Source organism: Hemitrygon akajei, chromosome 13 (assembly GCF_048418815.1).
Source record: "Hemitrygon akajei chromosome 13, sHemAka1.3, whole genome shotgun sequence".
NCBI classification, from domain to species: domain Eukaryota; kingdom Metazoa; phylum Chordata; class Chondrichthyes; order Myliobatiformes; family Dasyatidae; genus Hemitrygon; species Hemitrygon akajei.
In genome coordinates this window covers 74,626,100-74,645,544 of record NC_133136.1, presented here as the reverse complement: position 1 = coordinate 74,645,544, position 19,445 = coordinate 74,626,100, and the positions used below count along the sequence as shown (strand labels likewise).

The following is a 19,445-nucleotide window of genomic DNA, read 5'->3' as shown; positions in this document are numbered from 1 at the left end:
TGAACATTACACCACCAGAATTTCTACCAACAGAATCACAGAGACAGCACTACCATCCAAATAGAATCATATAACATAATTTTTGGAAAATGTTGACACAACTTTTTCTGGTTCTAAATCCAGCAAAAGCACTGATGCTGGTATTAAAAAGTGTGAGTGTAAAAGCATAAATCACGAAAAATGGTCTTCCCATTCCAAAACAATTCAAACATTATACCATTGGTAACCCACCCCATCCTCCAGGCGGATCTGGCTTACTGGCTTGCCCCTGGCCGCAGATATAATGAACTGCTGGCTACGTTGTCTGCTGGTCTCTGCTATCTGCTCCTGCATCTCATGACATGGAAGCCGTTGAAGTGACGAGCGATCTCCCTCCCTACACCACTGGGCTCAGTGCAAAGACTGGCCCCTTAGTTAGCCATTAGCAGCAGACAAGCCCCATTCATTTGAACATATTCACTGACTAAATGTATGTGCAAGTTTGCATATTTTAATGCATTTTACTTTATTTTGTGCTTTAAGTTAATTTCTAGCAGTTTCTTTAGTAAATGTGCTACAAACTTAATTTTTCAATGGCTTTTATTTTTAACGTAAATTATTTTATACATCTCTGATCATCAAAGACTCTTAAATACAATTAAGACTTCTAATTTCTAGTTCTCAATTTCTGTGTTGTACCAGCAAACTGTAAATGGGAGATACAATAGTTTTAGTCTTAAACTTTACTAAGGCCCTGTCCACCTGTGATTTACATATAAAGCAACACCCCTCCTCATTCCATAGCTATCTGTAAGGGTGGTTTCACCATCACTTCCTACAACCTTTACCACTTAGACAGACACCATCAGATGCAAGGTCTCAATGAAGTTTTCTTGGATGTAGCTCCTTCGTTGTTGAAATCCTGAAACTCACTATTCAACAGCATCGTGCCATACCATAAGACCAAAAGACCATTAAGACATAGGAGCAGAATTAGGCTATTTGACCCATCGAGTCTGCTCTGCCGTTCAATCATGGCTGATCCTCTTTTTCTATCTCCTCCTCAACCCTGGTTCCCAGCCTTCTCCCCATAACCGTTGATGTCATGTCCAATCAAGAACCTATCAATCTTTGCCTCAAATACACCCAATGACCTGGTCTCCACAGCTGCATGTGGCAACAAATTCCACAAATTCACCACTATTTGGCTAAAGGAATTTCTCTGCATCTCTATTTTGAAAGGGCACCCCTCCGGCCTGAGGCTGTGCCCTCTTGTCCTAGATTCTCCACCATGGGAAACATCCCTTCCACATCTACTCTGTCTAGGCATCTTGAAAGGTTTCAATGAGATCCCCTCTCATCCTTCTGAATTTCAACTCATGGGTTACAAAGGCTCAAAAAGGTAGGTTGCCGCTACCTCTCAAGGGTATTGGAAATGACAATGTTTGCCTTGCCAGGGTTGTGCTCATCCCATAAATAAACACAGATGCCACCAATGTGTCTTTGCTCATTTCATACATAAATACCTGTCACAAAATATCATGTTTTCTAATTAACCATGAACAATACTAATACAGCTGATCTGGTGGTAGCAATGAAAGCTATATATTCTGATGCTTCTGAGAAGCAGCAGAAGAATACAATAATATTTGGAACTGAGAATACTGGAGAACTTTCCTTCTCAAATTTAAGGGCATGGTTGTTGATCTTACCAGGATCTCTGAAGATAAGCATCCAGAGCTTTTCTCATTTGGAAACCCAAATAGCCATTTCGCTCAGCGACAAACCTGGCCCAACTGTCAAGGGGAAAAGAGAAAGGCTGAATGTTTGTTTATAATGTAAGAGTTCCTAAGAGAGAGAGTGAAGTAGATAACTTACAGGACCGCCTGTCTGGGATTGTGTGGAATAGATTCAAAATTTCCTGTACTCCAGAAGAAAGAGCAGCGAATTAGACTTTCAAAATGTCCACCAGATCCAGCTTCATAATAGTATCGAAATGCTTCAGTCTAATAAAAGAATAGAACATCAATTAAGTATAATTGAGTTCAACCTTATCCACATGGAACAACTTGATGAGATGACGACAGGTAATATGTTTGGAATCTTTAATGGAAACCCTAAACTCACTCATAGACAGGGGTTTCCCCACACTTCTGGCTAAATTTTGCCATTGGAGATGTTCTCATATTATTACCACACCAAAGCCAAATAAGTCTTCAGAACTCTAATTATATTGATACACATTAAACATATCAAGGTAACTCATATATTCTAGAATACTTACCATAAAAATATATATTTGCACAATACTTTCAAATGAACTGAAATATCCTACGGTCGCTAGCAAGCAAGATTTGACAACAAACTACTGAGATAGTTGACCAACTCTTTGGTAAAAGAGATGGGCTTTATGGAGAATTATAAGGGGCACAGAGCAGGAAAGCAGCTGAGGGAGGGAATTTCAGATCTAAGGACTTAGAGAGCCACTTGGATAACAACAGTGAAGGTATTAAATTCAGGAATGCACATTGGATGACTGGGAGATCTCAGAGGGTTGATGGGTAACAGGAAGTTAAAATGGCAAACCCATAGAGGCTTTTGTAAAAAAAAGATGCAAAAACAGAGACACTGCCACCCCAGAAAGTAGGCAAACAGTGAGGTGATTACAAGTTAGAATGTGGGCAGCAGCACTTTTTTAAAGTAGTTCTGATTTATGTCGGGAGGAAGGTGAAAGAGAGCATTGGAAATAGAAGACTTTGATATGAAAGTTGGTTTATGTTTGCAAATTCATTTCAGATTCAAATATAACATCAAAGTTGCAAACAGTCTCAAACAGTTGGCATAATAGGAATGAGTCAGTGGCTAGGAAACAGTTTTGTACAGAAGAATAGTTTTGATATTCTCAGTACAGTGGATTCCAGTTAACTAGGACACATCGAGATCAAAACATTTTGGCCCAATATAGTGGCTACCTCAATTAGCCGAAATTTCATGGAAATAGTTAAAAAGGTATAAAAAAGACAAACTAATTTTAACTGAGCAACAAATCATGTATTTAAATGAAATTCAGAAGAAATTATAACACTACAAATACCAGTACAATACTATAAAACTGTGTATCAGTTCCTAACAGTTATTGACAACATGCTGCCGTGTTCTTTTGACTGGCTGTAAATGAACAAAATCAGCACAGGCACCTAGTGTAGATAACAGACTGTCTTAGAAACCATAGAACATTACAGCACAGAAACAGGCCTTTTGGCCCTTCTTGGCTGTGCTGAACCATTTTTCTGCCTACTCCCACTGACCTGCACCTGGACCATATCCCTCCATACACCTCTCATCCATGTACCTGTCCAAGTTTTTCTTAAGTGTTAAAAGTGAGCCCGCATTTAACACTTCATCTGGCAGCTCATTCCACACTCCCACCACTCTCTGTGTGAAGAAGCCCCCCCTTATGTTCCCTTTAAACATTTCCCCCTTCACCCTTAACCCATGACCTCTGGTTTTTTTCTCCCCTAGCCTCAGTGGAAAAAGCCTGCTTGCATTCACTCTATCTGTACCCATCATAATTTTATACACCTTTATCAAATCACCCCACATTCTCCTACTCTCCAGGGAATAAAGTACTAACCTATTCAACCTTTCTCTGTAACTCAGTTTCTCAAGTCCTGGCAACATCCTTGTAAACCTTCCCTGCACTCTTTCAACCTTACTAATATCCTTCCTGTAATTAAGTGACCAAAACTGCACCTGCCTTCATTGCATTGCCTTCATACAATGCATCCTGCAAATCTTCATTTTCATTGTAACATTCAAGATGATTGTCGATACCTTCAAATTCTTCATAGCTCCTAACGTGCTGAAGAAGTGAAATCATTTTAGTTTCACTCCCAGCTGTTTCTGATATCTCCAAGCTTGAATGCTTGAAACAGCTGTGAGCAAAACAGTTCTGAATGGTCTTTAGGTTCTTTCTCGCCAACTATCAGTGAAAAAAATCACCTCTTTTTGAACATAAATACACGCAACTGGTGCTATTTAAAAACTGTTTGCTCTGAGTACCGTGTAGTGTCAAATAGCCACATGACTGACACTAGTTAGAAACTGTTCGGCAACAGTCCCCTGTCCCAATTAAGTGAGAGAGTGTCCCAAATAAACAAAAGGAATCCTGGCTATTTTCTTAATTAGTTCTTGTTCTTTAAGAGGTGTCCTAAATAAGTGGCTGCCCCAATTAAATTAACTGGAATCCAACGTATTTAGTTGGAAGAAATTTTCCCTTATCTAGCACTACATATTGGACAAGCATTCATAATAGTTCTGGATTAGGATTCAAATCCTACCATATTCTACTTGTTATGTGTGCTGAACAAAACAGATGGAAATGGGGTCCAGAGCTACCACCCACCCCCCCCCCCCCCCCCCCGGGAACTATGCTGCTAATGAGAGAGATAGATGAAGAACAGAGGTAAAGGCATCTGCTACAGATAAGAAAGAGAGAGAGAGACGACTGATTTATGTATTATGGCTTCTTCACTGATTGTTTACCTTTTGCTACAAGGATGCTTCTTTACTCGTTAACATTCTTGCTGAGACAGCAGGGAGTGGACTCGTTTGATGGACATAGTGAGTTAATGCATAGCTGATACTCCGTCAATGGGGATAAAAGACGGCTCTGGGGAGACACCCTCAGACACACAGGTGGACACTGAAAGAGTGTTGTGCACCCACAGGAAGGTGGGGGCCTGGAGGATCGGTCAATAAAGCTCACAGTGTTACGGCAGGGCTGGTGGGGACTTGTGTGTGTCCACTCATGCCAGAGTGACGAGCCCACCATAGAAGAACGGTCTAGCCGAGAACGGAGGGGGTCATAACTGAATGACCACATCAGTACAACGGAACAAGAAGACAATGGAAGGTTTGCCTGCTGCAGCTGCTCACATCTCGCTCGCTCTCTCTCTCTCTCCCCAACCTTGCAACACAACAGCTACCTCAGCACGAACTGAACTGAACTCTATATTCTCTTATGACAATTACTTTACCCCTAGACTTTGATAGAGCTTGTTTTTTACTATTGATTATTATTCCTACACTTCTGTTTTTATTATTGCTAATCTGTTTTATATGTATATTGGCATTTTTGATACTGTATTGTTTAGTTTACTAATAAACACCTTTAGTTTCAGTACCACCAGACTCCAAAATATCATTCCATTTCTGCCGGTCTGTTAACCCAGTTACGGGGTACGTAACATACTATAGATAGTGCCATCATTGCTGCTAAAGTTTGGGTGGAACAGCAAGGAAAGCTGCTGCCTCACGATGCCAGAAATCCAGGTTCGATCCTAACCTCAGCTGCTGTCAGTGTGGGATTTGCAGTCTCTGTTGGACCACGTGGATTTCATCTGGGTGCCCTAGTCTCCTGCCAGGTCCCCAGGTCACACAGTTTTGCAGGTGAATTGGTCTTTGTAAATTGCTCCTGCCGCGTAGGTGAATGGTGGAATCTAGGTGAGAGTTGGTAGAGTCATAGAGCCCTACAACACAGAAACAGACCCTTTGTCCTGTCTAGTCTGTGGCAAATTTGCCTTCTGCCTCGTCCCAATAACCTGCACCTGGACCATATCCATGCATACCCCTCCATTCCATGTACTTATCCAAAATTCTCTTAAATGTTGAAAGCCAAACTGCATCCACCACTTCTGCTAGCCAATTGTTCCATACTTGCACCACCCTCTGAACGAACAGGTTTCTCCTCAGGTTTCCCTTAAATATTTCACCTTTCACCCCTAACCCTTGACCTCCAGTTCTAGTTTCGCCGAACCTCAGTGGAAAAAAATCTGTTTGCATTTACCCTATCTATACCCCGATAACTTTGTATACCTCTATCAGCCCTCCCCCCACCCTCCTATGATCCAGGGAATAAAGTCCTATTAAACCTTTCCCTATAACTCGAGTCCTCAAGTCCCAGCAATATCCTTGTAAATTTTTTTTCAATCTTATTGATATCTTTCCTGTAGGTAGGTGACCATAGCTGCACACAATACTCTAAATTAGGCCTCCCTTATACAACTTCAATATAATATCCTAACTCCTGTACTCAATACTTTGATTTATGAAGAACAATGGCTAAATGCTTTCTTTATGACCCTTATCTACCTGTGACATCATTTTCAAGATATTGCCAGATCCCTCTCTTCTACCATATTCCTCGGTGATCTACCATTCACTGGTTTGTTCTCCCAAAGAGCAGCATCTCACATTTGTCTGCACTAAATTCTTTTCACTTTTCAGTCCGTTTTCCCAGCTGACTTCTTCTTCCTTCCTTGCCAGTCCTGATGAAGGGCCTTGGCCTGAAATATAGACTGTTTATTCATTTCTATAGATGCTTCCTATCCTGCTGAGTCCCTTCAGCTTTTTGTGTGTGTTGCTCTGGATTTCCATCATCTACAGAATCTCATGTGTTTGACATCGGCTATCCTCCGGTCCTCTGGCACCTCACTTGTGGCTAAGCACGTTTTAAATATACTTCTGCCAGGGCTCCTGCTATTTCTGAACTAGTCTCCCATACAATCCAAGGGGACACCTTGTCAGATCCTGGGGATTTATTGACCCTAATTTGCCTCAAGATGTTAAGAACCTTCTCTTCTGTAATCTGTATATACTTTATGACCTCACTTCTGTTTTGCCTCAGTTCTACATAGATTCTGTGTCCATCTTCCTAGTGAATACAGATTCAAAAAATCCATTTTAGATCTCCCTTATCTCTTTCGACTCCACACATATATGACCACGCTGATTCTCAAGTCAACCAATTTTTCCCCTTGTTATCTCTTTGTTCTTAAGCCCTTATGATTCTCTTTCATCTTCTTTTAGCCTTCTTGATTTCTTTTTTAATTGTTCTCCTGCATTTCTTATATTCTATAAGCACCTCATTGTTCTTTGATGCCTATACCTACTATACACCTCCTCCTTCTTCTTCTTCTTAGTCAGGTCCTTAATATTTCTTGAAAACCAAGGCTCCCTGAACCAAACAGCTTCTCCTTTTATTCCAACAGGAACATACAAACTCTGTACTCTCAAAATTTCACCTTCGCAGTCTTGCCATTTACAAATCATCCCTTTGTCAGACAACCTATCCCAATCCACACATGACAGATATTTTCTCATGCCATCAGAATTGTTCTTCCTTAATTTAAGATCTGAATCCAAGGCCCAGATTTATCCTTCTCCATAATTATCGTGAAACTAATGGGATTATGATCACTAGATCCAGAATGTTCCTCAGCACGTACTTCTGTTGCCTGCTCTGTGCTTGTTTCCTAATAGGAGATTGAGTATCACACTTTCTCCAGTTGGACCTCTATATATTGATTAAGGAAACTTTCTTGAACACATTTGACAAACACTATCACATCTAGTCTTTTTTAAAGTATGGGAGTCATATGTGAAAGTTAAAATCACCTACTATTATAACATAATTTTTCTTGCAACTGTCTGCTATCTCTCTGCTACCTTTCTCCTCTAAATCCCTCTGACTATTGGAGATAATTCCAGTAACATGGTCATCCCTTTGTTATTCCTCGATTCCACTCATCTCGTCTCCAGTCAGTCATGTCTGAGCACTGCTGTGACATTTTCTCTGATTAGAAACACCACCTCACCCCTTTAATAATCCCCCAATCATGTCTAAAACAACTGAAACCTGGAACTTTGAGCTGCCAGCCCTGTTCCTCCTGCACCAAGTCTCATTAATGTGGTAATTCCACGTGCAGATCCGTGCTCTAAGCTCATCCACAATACTCCTTGTACTGAGACAGTTGCAACTCACAACAGTATTCCCATCATGCTCAGCTTTCGTTCCCTGTCGTTCTCATCTTCTCCCACAACCACGTCACTAACTGCCCTGGCACTCTGGTTCCCATCCCCCTGCACTGAAAATAGAGGGAAAATAAAAAATGGGATTAACGTAGGATTGGTGTAACCATTGACTTGGTGAGCAGAAGGGTCTGTTTCAGTGTGATATTTATTATGACTGTAAACCAGCTGAAAATCAATGCAATTCATCAGATTTCCATTGATGACAATGGAACGGCAATAAGTTCAGCAGGGTCCTGACATGCTGGATTTTTAGCCTAACATGAACATTTCTTCTATGTCTGAGCGAGTACATCAAGGCATAGAAGAAATTATTCCCTAGAATATGGGCCTTTGAGGATCTGTTAGTAATCTGTTGTATATTACTACTAACATTGAGGCAAAATGTTTTCTGTCTGAGTTGAAATTCTCTGGAGCTCTCTTCCCCAAAGAGTCTTTCATTATTCTTAAATAAAGGAATATACTGTGGGTTTTTGATAACTAAGGGGTGAAATTGGTGAAGGCTTACCTGTGGATAGACAGGTATGAGAAGTTAAGGTTACAATCAGACCAGTCATAATTTTATTGAAAAGCAGAGCAAGCTTCAGGGACCAACTAGACTATTCCTACTCCTTACTTGTATTTTTTTTTTTGGATTTGTTCGGGTATATCTGATCATTCCCAATACCCCTCACTGACGGAGGAGACACAGTCCGCACAAAATTAGGATTAGGTGTGAGGGTTCATTACACTGAGTGGCCAGTAGAGGTGCTGTTGAGCACAAAATTTAATATCAAGACAAAATTGCAAAGTGGATTGAAAATCGACTTAAAAACAGGAATCATAGAACAGCAGAGCATGACTGGCAAAGTTAAAAAATGTTCTGCTAATACACACTGAGTTTCCTGCAGTGAATAGCTTGCTTCACTTTGTACAGAAATGTGAGGTATATGCAAGAGAGATCAAGATGTTAATTCTATTTCGATGAAAAGTTAATAAAGAATGCAAGTTTACAAAAACGAAACCTAATATAATTTCTGATGATAAATAAAGGATCAGTGTTCAGAATTCTGTATATATTTACCACATTTTTGATGGGTTTGCCGGGATATTTTCCAGTTTCATAAAGTACTCCAAGATTATGAATTGAATCGAGATTGCCCATTTCTTTTGCTTCTTCCCAATAAGCTGCAGCTTTCACAAAATCCTTTTCAAAGGTTTCGTAATACCATCCCAAACCATTAAGTGCTTCATGGGATCCCTGTTTTAAAAATAAATTAACTTAATACTTGAAGTTATAAAAGCTGTATTTTCTGATAGTTTCCATACGAATGGGTTTGGAACGCATTCCGTTACTGATCAAAGCACAGCTTCAACAGCTTAGATGAAAGTCCTTGCTTTTCCATGCCCACGAAGAAAATGAAATTAAACTAAATTAGCTAGTCCCGGGGCAATTTATCAGAATTAAAGATATAAACACGAGAAAGATATAATTGGTTTGCTTACTTTAACAGATCATGGAAACAGGCAGTATAAAATCAGTAAACAGCACGTAGCTGGAAAAGAGAAGTCTAAGGGAAGGTTTGATAAGAATCTCCAAGAACATAAAAAGGACCAGTTGCAAAGAAATAACAAGGAGACATAAATACTGTATAACACCCAAGAGAAATGGGATAAGGTTAGGAGGACCAGGTGTGCTGGAAAGAAGAATGGTCAGCGCGTAAGGGTGCATGCATACAGGTGAGGTGCAGTGGGGCAGACTCGCAGCAGACCTGTGTTGGGTGAGGAGTAATGCGCCTCAGTATGGTGCACATGGGTATGTTTCTCAGGAAATGTATAATCCATGCAGATATGCTATTGTGTTGGTAGATGTGGATAAAACAACCACATATGGAGGAAGATGATGTATTTATGAAAGAAAAATGAATTGGAATACAGGAATAGGCTGGAGAAACTTGTACGACATGTAAATGTCGGCAGAGACCAGGTGGACTTCTCTGTGCTTTTTACGCTGCCTCGTGTCATATACCAGAGAATGGTTTTCAATGCTTATGGTACAAGATCTGCAGGATGAACACTGGCAGGGCTTGACTACTGCTTAGTTCTCAACACTTTCAATATTAAACTCACATGAATAAACAGAAATGAAAACTAACCACTTGCACAGTTACTTTATATGAATATTTACCTTGGAGGCTGCTTCTTTCATAAATCTTAAACCCAACCTTGTATTCTTTTTCACACCTTGGCCCTAAAAAGAGTGTTAAAACATTGCAGAATTAATGTAAAGATATGTACTTCAGGATTAATCCATTATTCCACACTCCCTGCACACCATCACCCATTCTTTGATATAAATTATTGCACTGTCATCCCACCTCTTTCCAGTGAAGTGTTTCAAAGGTACAGTTATATAAAGAGGAACATTTTCAAATCAATTCCAGTTACTGAAGATTATCTATGAGTAAACAAGGAACCACAATTCTATTTCTGCTCTCCCCTCTCCATCAAGAAGTGGTAATTATGAATGGTTTATTTTGAAACATCAATCATTTTTAGTAATTTATAACCACGTTTATCTGAAAATAATGATAAAACATAATTGGCATGATACAAAAATTGAGATGGTAGTGAATTATTGCAATTAAAATGAGCAGTTCTTCCAAAAAATGGCTAAAATTCTGCAAGACTAAGATCTGAAACAGAATTGTGGAATACAATGAAAAGTTGTTTATTTAACACTCCGGGGATCATTTATGGTTATCCCTGGCATTTTCTGCTTATTACATTATTACATATGGATAAAAATTGCAAAGATAGAATTAGCAGAGTCCAAATATTCATGTTTTTGTGATCACTCTGCTGCAAAGGCACACATATTAATTATTTATATCTGACAACTTTTCCCCAATCCTTTGGGGAATATTTTTGAATGAGACTATCCTTATAAGCATCCTCTCAGGATTGAGGGGACTTGCTGAGTTCAGAGCTGACCAATGAGACCAATGTGGGAACCATCCACTTTCGCACAGCTGAGGCAGAGAGGGAGGGGTGTATGGGTGGTTTCTGAAAAGGTGACCTGTATGGACGAGTGCTCCCTCTCCACTTTGAGTAGTCACGTGCCAGTGATTCTGAGAATGAAGGGTTTTTAGAGGAAGATTTGATTACATCCTTGAATATTTTCTTTAGTCCATCCGAAAATCTCTTCTCTCGACAAGACTTGGAAAAAGAGTGCCTGTTTTGGGAGTCTGGTATTGGGCATGTCAATGGCATGGCCTGCCCAGTGAACAAACTGAGTACAACGGAGTACAAACTGGGCTTCAATACAGGGGATATTTGCCCAAGAGAGAACATTGTTGTTGGCTTGTTTATACTTCTTGTGAACTGATATGAAAATCAAGTGTCAAATAGGGACTATATTTACACCAATACATTAGCCTATCTAATCAGGCGGAGGTCTATGATGCTTAACTCTGATGTAAATAAAAGAGCAACTGAATCCAACGTACCTGAATAATTATATTCAGAAGTACGTACCACTTACCTTAATAAGAAAAAGTCCATACTCATACAATGATAATGGATTTTTTGACTCCATTGCATTTCTGGAATACCACTTTAACGCAGCTTGCACATCACGTGTTATACCCTGTTGACCCCAGTAAAGCATTCTTGCAAGTTTTTGCTGTAAAAGAACATTTTATTTGTGTTGATTGACTAAGTTAGATTGTATATTCAATTACTTTCCAATGTTTATTAAGTTATAGTTAATATTTCACCAATTCTTTTCAATGATTAAAAAGATGTTATTATTGTTGTTGGGCATCTTTAAAACTCAGATTTAATTCCTATACTTAATATGGTTTTAATATTTAATTCGGATTGAATATAGTTATTTGCAATACTTTGGAAAATATTCCACTATTACTGATAATTCCTCCTCCCTCATCTTCATCATCAATATCTTTATACAGTGACTTTAGAATACAAAAAAAAACGATAGTTTTGGTGGTGATTTACTAAGAAATGTACGAAATCTCAGACAAAGTTGGGTTTCTAAAGACATGAACTAGGTTTTAAGGAGGAAGTTCCATAGATAATTATATAGAAGTGAAAGATTTGCTTACTAGAAAGATGAATTACCATCAGCTATTGAATAAGGGAGAAATACAGAAGGAGGACGTGATCACCACGTCATTGGCTGAAGAGAACTTGGTCATATAATGCAGCCATTTATGATATTAGTTACACGTCAGAGAGATTTGGTCTTATATGTTATGTTGCCATGGCTACTGTTTAATGTAATCTCAATATAATGAACTACAATAAGATTCTGGACCGAGTGTTGTTTCCCAATGACTCGGGGAAATACAAAATGAGGTACTGATTTTTGGATTCACAGTTCTAACAGATGGAATTAGTGGTAGGGGGCAAATATTGGTAAGCGTATCCCCTACCAATGCATGGAACTGTTAATTCAGAGGAGAGGAAATGGACAGTTGAGATATTTACTTGTAAACTGGGAACAACAAGTAAATTAAATGTTATAACAATGAGCTTGCAAGATGCTGAGACCACAAGAAGGCCTGTGGAGTAGTGTTTTGGGAGAGATTGGGAAGGGGGAGGTAAATTATCTGATAGGCAGTATAAAGGAAACGGTGTGAAGAGTCAAATGATAAAAAAAAAATAAAAGAAATGAATTTGGGTCCAGATTAGTGAACACAAATGAATACTTGGTAAATTGTGGTTAGCTAAGGAGAAATACTTCCATTCTATTATTTACTCATGGCTCCAGATCTAATGACTTAATAATGAGAAATATTAATATCAGTTATTAATAAGTTATCTCACATTACCAATTAGTAGATCCAAAACTATTTTCTAAGTAACCTATATTATAAGTACAGTTAATAGGAAATAATCTCAAAATGTTCAGCAAACGCCTGGCTGCCAATACTCTGCAGTCTGCATTCATAAATTCTTAATGAATATAAATAGGATTCCTATGTTTTATGAAGGTCTTACCACAATAGTTTTAGTAAATCCTCACAACCATTCCTTTAACCAATTGTCTGATTATTTTTGCGGGACAAGGCATCATTTGCTATCGGCTGGGTTTATCTAAAGTAGAACTCCTTTATACTTCCTCCTCTTCCTCCCCACCCAAGGCCCATCCTTTCAACAGCAACCAGATTAATTAAAGTCTCACCAACATGTGCAACATATACCTGAGCAAATGCATCTCCACGCTCTGCCTGGTATTTGAGCCATATAAAGAGGTCATGGTTTTCTTTAGTTTGACGCTGCAAAACTGAATCATCCATTAACCTTATAGATTCAACAAAAGCCTGAAAAGTCAAAACATTATTGCAAAATTATTTGAAATAATCATGTTAAAGATATTGTAAAGATACAGGCCTAAAAATACAGTCATGTATTGAAGATGTATTTCAATATCTTTCAAGATCTAAAAGCCCTTGTTCCCAGAGGCGAATACTACTCTGGTCATTCCCAGATTGAACAGTGTTACCATTATCATGTCATTAAACTTGACTTCTGGGACAGTTGCACATGGTTTGAAACCTTTCGCTGCATAACATTCCTTTTGGACACTATCTGAGAAAGGAAATCATGTTGCTTTTACCACTGAGAAACGTCTGGAAAAGTCAGAAATTTACTATTTCTGTTCATGTTCCGAAAGGCAGGTTGGTTGGTCCTAAATGAGATCTCACTTGCATCTTGGGCTGCAGGTCATAAAGCATATTAAAACCTAGCGTTAACACTTACTGTTAAGACTTAAGACAGGAATACATGTGCTGGCCCATGGTTCCAGAGAGAAAAGGTGGCTATCAACCAGACACAAGCAGAATCATTGAGAGAAGCAGAAAAACACAGCACCAATTGCAGGTTGAAAACTACAATATGGAAATTCTAAAAGAAAATTGCATAGTGACTCCAACTAATCGATGAATAATCCTAGTACTAAGTATATATAGAGCAATGGGGGATAATTTTGCACACCAGCTGAACCATATGGGAAGAATGATCCTGATCTCAGGGGAAGAGGGGTGTGAAAGGGTGGCGGTCATTGCAAGTGCTGATAACATCGTCTGTGGCTAAAACTCTCCCAGTGGTTCAGGCTCATTATTTGAAATTAATTAATAGGGTAGTGTAGCATAGCGGTTAGGTTCCTAACTAGCAACCCAGAGGTCTGGACCATGAACTCAAAATCAATTATGACAGTTGAGATCGAAATATAAAGTTAGCATTACTGATGGGTGACCATGAAACTTTCAGGTTGTTGCAAAACCAAATGTAGTTCACTTGGGGCAATATGTTGCTTCACACAGAAACGTGGTGACTCGTAACTGCCTGTGAAAAAGCCTTTCAGTTGGAAGGCAAATAATGTCCCATGAACCATTAGGTTTGGAATTTAAATGAAGAGAGACTTTCCATGATTTATTGGAGATATGCATGGATGATAGAACTTCAATAACACAGGTTGCAATCACCAGTGAGATGAAACGTACAAGGAGATCCATTCACCTCTGGCTCTCAGTCTTTATATGGAGAGGACAGACAGGTGTCAGAAAGATTTTCAGAGGAAAGATTGTATATGACATGACCCGCCCAATGGATCCAACTGTTTTTGAGGGATGAAATGAAGGGAGACGCAATGGCAGGGATGAGATAGAAGCATAGAAAACCTACAGCACAATCCATATAATGCAAGAAAGAAAAAGTTGAGGCCCTCTGTTAATCGGGGTCGACCAAGGATGTTGCGCCCCAGGTGTTGATGTGATACGCAAGCCATGGCACTATGATATGTTGCCCATGCCACACAGCTGATGGAACGGCAGAGACCGATAGAGTTTGGTACCAGCAGTGTTGCAGAAGGTGCCAGTCAACATTGAACTCAACGGAGAACTGCCTTAGGGATTCCATCTCCGGATTTTTCCTCGGACTTTACTCCCGAAGCCCTCCCCATGAGTGGGTAAAGCTGCAAGGCAGCGGAGGTTTGAGATAAGAATTTTCCTCTGCTAGATGAGCTGCCAACCATGGCTGAAAACCCCCATCTGCCTGAAGCAACTGGTTTTAAAGTGCCAGTAACGCGCATTTGCCCCTTCTCCAGTCAGTAGAAATGGTTCCGCCAGGCTTAGAAGCTAAACCACATGTGAAGGCCAGGTGCTGAACTTGGTGGTCAGAGGCTATTTGAGATGCGTGCCATTGGGAGCATTTACTAGGTAGTGGGAGCTTGTCGCCACTACTACTCCAGGCTATAACAACCTTAATGAACCAAAAAAATAAAAGAGAATAAAGGTCCCAGCAAATATATACACTAATATACTGTTACGAAGGTGAAACAACTCTGAGGGGCCGAAGGGTACAAAGTCGCCCCCTCCTTTTTGAGAATCGCAAGATCACTATTATTTCGGGTCTGAGACCCAGGAAATGAGAGAGAGACACCCAGAATACACAAGGTTTGGAATGTGTCCTGACATCAGCGGAACGGAACCACTGATAACTGCCATTGTCTCTTGGAGACGGAATTGTGTATTGAGTACTGTACTATTCATTGAAAACCCTCAGGGGACAACCAGAGTGGGCTGGTTGAGGGATTGCATCATCCCAACCTGACTGACATCTGAGTAAGGATAAAAGAGGGGTCTGGGGGAACACCCCTTTAGACGCACCAGGAGAAACGCTAGAGATCCCGTTACAGCGTTTTATAGCGAAAGCCGGTGGGGGCTTATGTGCATCCTCCCTTGCCTGGGTGGCGGGCTCACCATGGAAGAACGGTTTAGCTAAAGGAGAGGCCACAATTGAACGGCCATAACAACGAGACACCTGACGGATCGAAATCATAAAGGAAGGTTGGAAAAACCCGTAGCGGTAAATGTTCCCATTTTCTCTCTCTCTCTCTCTCCAACAAAGTGCAACACAGCAACAACCAAAAGATGGCAGCTTGTGTGAACTGCAGTGAACTTTATATTTCCATCGGACAATACATTATCCCCTAGACAACGATAGAGCTTATTTCTTATTGATCATTACTATACCCGCACTTTTAGGTTTAGTATTGACGACGTATATTATCTGTATATTTGCATTGATATTATTTTTGTGTATTTTTACTAATAAATACTGTTAAAAATAGTATCATCAGACTTCAATGGACGTCTCTATCTTTGCTGGTAAGTTACCCAGTTACGGGGTTCGTAACAAAACCCAGAAACAGTAACAGATATTCTCATTATTTAGAAAATGCCATAAAATAACACTCACCTGTTCGCCATCAAATACATGGCGATCTTTAACAGTACGTTGGGCAATGTTTAAGTAGTAACCATATGATGCATCATAATCCCAGGAGTAACCATCAATCCCCTGATTATGCTTGTATCCAAGGTGCATTAATGCAAGTCTGTCATTTCCTTGTGCAGCTACCAGACTATACAGCATGCCCTGATGGAATATCAATGGGTTGTTACTTTAATTACCACATGCAACAATTATCTGTCACAATTGTACTCTTTATCAATGAAAGCCCAGTGTATTTATCGAGGAAGAAAAGAATGAGTGAACCTTTCACTAATGTTTGCCAGTCAAAATTCATCTACAAACCATCAGAGGCAACACGAGTGAATCTGCAGATGCTGGAAATAAATAAAAACACAAAATGCTGGCAGAACTCAGCAGGCCAGACAGCATCTATGGGAGGAGGTAGTGACGACGTTTCGGGCCGAAACCCTTCATCAGGAGTGAAGTAACATGGGATGGTCAAGGGGGGATAAGAAGTGGGGGGAGGGATGAAGTAGAGAGCTGGGAAGTGATAGGCTGGAAGGAAATGGGCTAGGGGGAAGGTGGAGAATTATGGGAAATAAAAGAGAAAGAAAGGTAGGGCTGGGGGGAGATTATAGTGAGGGGGGGAAAAGAGAGAGAAAGAGAACCAGACTAAAATTATAGATAGGGATGGGGTGGGGGGGCAGGGGTATCAACAGAGGTCTGTGAGTTGAATGTTCATGCCGGCAGGTAGGAGGCTACCTAGGCGGGAGAAAAGGTATTGCTTCATCGACCTGCGTGTGGCTTCATCTTGACGGTAGAAGAGGCCATGGACAGACATATCGGAGTGGGAGTGGTCTGTGGAATTGAAGTGATGGTAGAGGAGGCCATGGACAGACATATCGGACTTCAATTCCACAGACCACTGGTGGGGTGGGGTGGGATGACCTAGCAGAGGAAAGTCACAGCAGTCAGGTCTCTGCACAGTCTAGCTCTGTGGCTCAGAAGGGAAGAGGCGAGCTATAGTGATAGGGGATTTGTTGGTCAAGGGAGCAGAAAGGACGTTCTGTGGACAAGAACAAGATTCTCAAATGCTTTCTGCATGCTAGGGTCAGGAAATCTCAAATTGAGTCCCGTCATAGCAGCCATCATCGTAGCGACCATCGACGGACAGGACTGAGGCAGAGTGGGTCGGCTTTGGCTCAATCAGGCTTCGGTGAGAACAGGCAGAGGCGAGGTTTAAACGGGGCACAATTGCACAAGCGCGTGAAAGTTGGCCCGTGAGGCAGCGGGAGAATTTAAATAGCGAGCAGAGGCTGAGTACGAGCTTCACTCCAGGTGAGGTAAGGCCGGGTAAGTTTCTTTAATTAATCTAATTAGCTTAGGAGTAGGTAATGGAGGCAGCAGTTAGGGCAGTTGAGTGCTCCGTTTGCAGTATGTGGGAAGTCAGGGTGAGCACAGCTGTCCCTGATGACTACAGGTGCATCCAGCTGCAGCTCCTGACAAACGGTGTTAGGGAACTGGAGCTGGAGCTGGATGAACTTCGGATCATTCAGGAGGCAGAGGCAGAAATAAACAGGAGTTTCAGGGAGATGGTCACCCCTGGGAGTCAGGAGACAGGTAGTTGGGTGACTGTCAGGAGAGGGAAGGGGAATAGACAGGAAGAGCAGAGCACCCCTGTGGCCGTTCCCATCAATAATAAGTATACTGTTTTGGATACTGTTGGTGGGGACGACCTACCAGGGACAAGTTGCAGTGGTTGCATCTCTGGCACCGAGACTGGACCCTCAGCTCAGAAGGGAAGGAGGGAAAAGAGGAGAGCAGTAGTGATAGGGGATTCGATAGTTAGGGGGACAGATAGGAGGTTCCGTGGAAGAGATCGAGAATCCCGGATGGTCTGTCGCCTCCCTGGTGCCAGGGTCCGCGATATCTCGGATCGACCTCTCAGTATTCTCAAGAGGGAGGGTGAACAGCCGGATGTTGCGGTCCATGTAGGGACCAATGACATGGGTAGGAAGAGTGAGGAGGTCCTGAAGGGTGAGTTTAGGGAGCTAGGTGTCAAGTTAAAGGGCAGGACCTCCAGGATAGCAATCTCAGGATTGCTTCCAATGCCATGTGCTGGTGGGTTTAGAAATAGTAAGATAGTGCAGATCAACACGTCACTGAAGACATGGTACAGGAGGGAGGGCTTCAGATTTATAGATAATTGGGCAGTTTTCCGGGGAAGGTGGGGCCTGTTCCGGTGGGACGGTTTACATCTGAACTGGAGGAGGACAAATATTCTTGCAGGTAGGTTTGCTAGAGAGGCTGCAATGGATTTAATCTAGATACAAGGGGGAAGGGGAACCAGAGTGTAGGAACAGATGTATGGGAGAAGGAAGAAAAAGAAGACAGTAAAGTTCTTTACACTACACACACAAAATGCTGGTGGAACACAGCAGGCCAGGCAGCATCTATAAGGAGAAACACTGTCGACGTTTCGGGCCAAGACCCTTCATCAGGAGGGTTTGAATTTCTAGCATCTGCAGATTTCCTTGTGTTTGCTCGGTAAAGTTCTTTGTACTGTTAGAGATAAACAGAGAGGAAGAGGTGGAGAATTTCTTAAATGCATTTATTTTAAGGCTAGGAGCATTGTAAGAAAGGTGGATGAGCTTAGAGCATGGATTGATATCTGGAAATATGATGTTGTAGCTATTAGTGAAACATGGTTACAGGAGGGGTGTGATTGGCAACTAAATATTCCTGGATTTCGTTGCTTCAGGTGTGATAGAATCGGAGGGACAAGAGGGGGAGGTGTTACATTGCTTGTCAGAGAAAATATTACAGTGGTGCTCTGGCAGGATAGATTAGAGGGTTCGTCTAGGGAGACTATTTGGGTGGAATTGAGGAATGGGAAAGGTGTAGTAAAACATATAGGGGTGTATTATAGACCACCTAGTGGGGAGCAAGAACTGGAGGAGCAAATTTGCAAGGAGATAGTAGATATTTGTAGTAACCACAAGGTTGTGATTGTGGGAGATTTTAATTTTCCACACATAGACTGGGAAGCCCACATTGTAAAAGGGATGGATGGTTTGGTGTTTGTGAATTGTGTGCAGGATAGTTTTTTGCAGCAATACATAGAGGCACCAACTAGAGAAGGGGCAGTGTTGGATCTTCTGTTAGGGAATGAAATAGGTCAGGTGACGGAGGTATGTGTTGGGGAGCACTTCGGGTCCAGTGATCACAATGCCATTAGTTTCAATATAATTATGGAGAAGAATAGGACTGGACCCAGGGTTGAGATTTTTGATTGGAGAAAGGCTAACATTGAGGAAATGCGAAAGGATTTA

The 19,445-nt window shown here is 41.0% G+C and overlaps 1 protein-coding gene across 5 annotated transcripts in view; it reads right to left on the bottom strand.

The window, feature by feature from the left end:
* LOC140737973 (protein sel-1 homolog 3-like) overlaps positions 1-19,445 on the bottom strand; it is a 113,479-nt gene that overhangs the window by 23,628 nt on the left and 70,406 nt on the right. For all 5 annotated transcript variants that reach the window (XM_073064881.1, XM_073064880.1, XM_073064878.1 and 2 more), the window contains exons 11-17: positions 16,117-16,296; positions 13,059-13,178; positions 11,375-11,515; positions 10,019-10,081; positions 8,915-9,091; positions 1,858-1,985; positions 1,692-1,775 (exon numbers count right to left, since the gene is read on the bottom strand). In XM_073064881.1, coding sequence (XP_072920982.1) covers positions 1,692-1,775; positions 1,858-1,985; positions 8,915-9,091; positions 10,019-10,081; positions 11,375-11,515; positions 13,059-13,178; positions 16,117-16,296 — 893 coding nt within the window. The remainder of the gene's footprint in view (positions 1-1,691; positions 1,776-1,857; positions 1,986-8,914; positions 9,092-10,018; positions 10,082-11,374; positions 11,516-13,058; positions 13,179-16,116; positions 16,297-19,445) is intronic.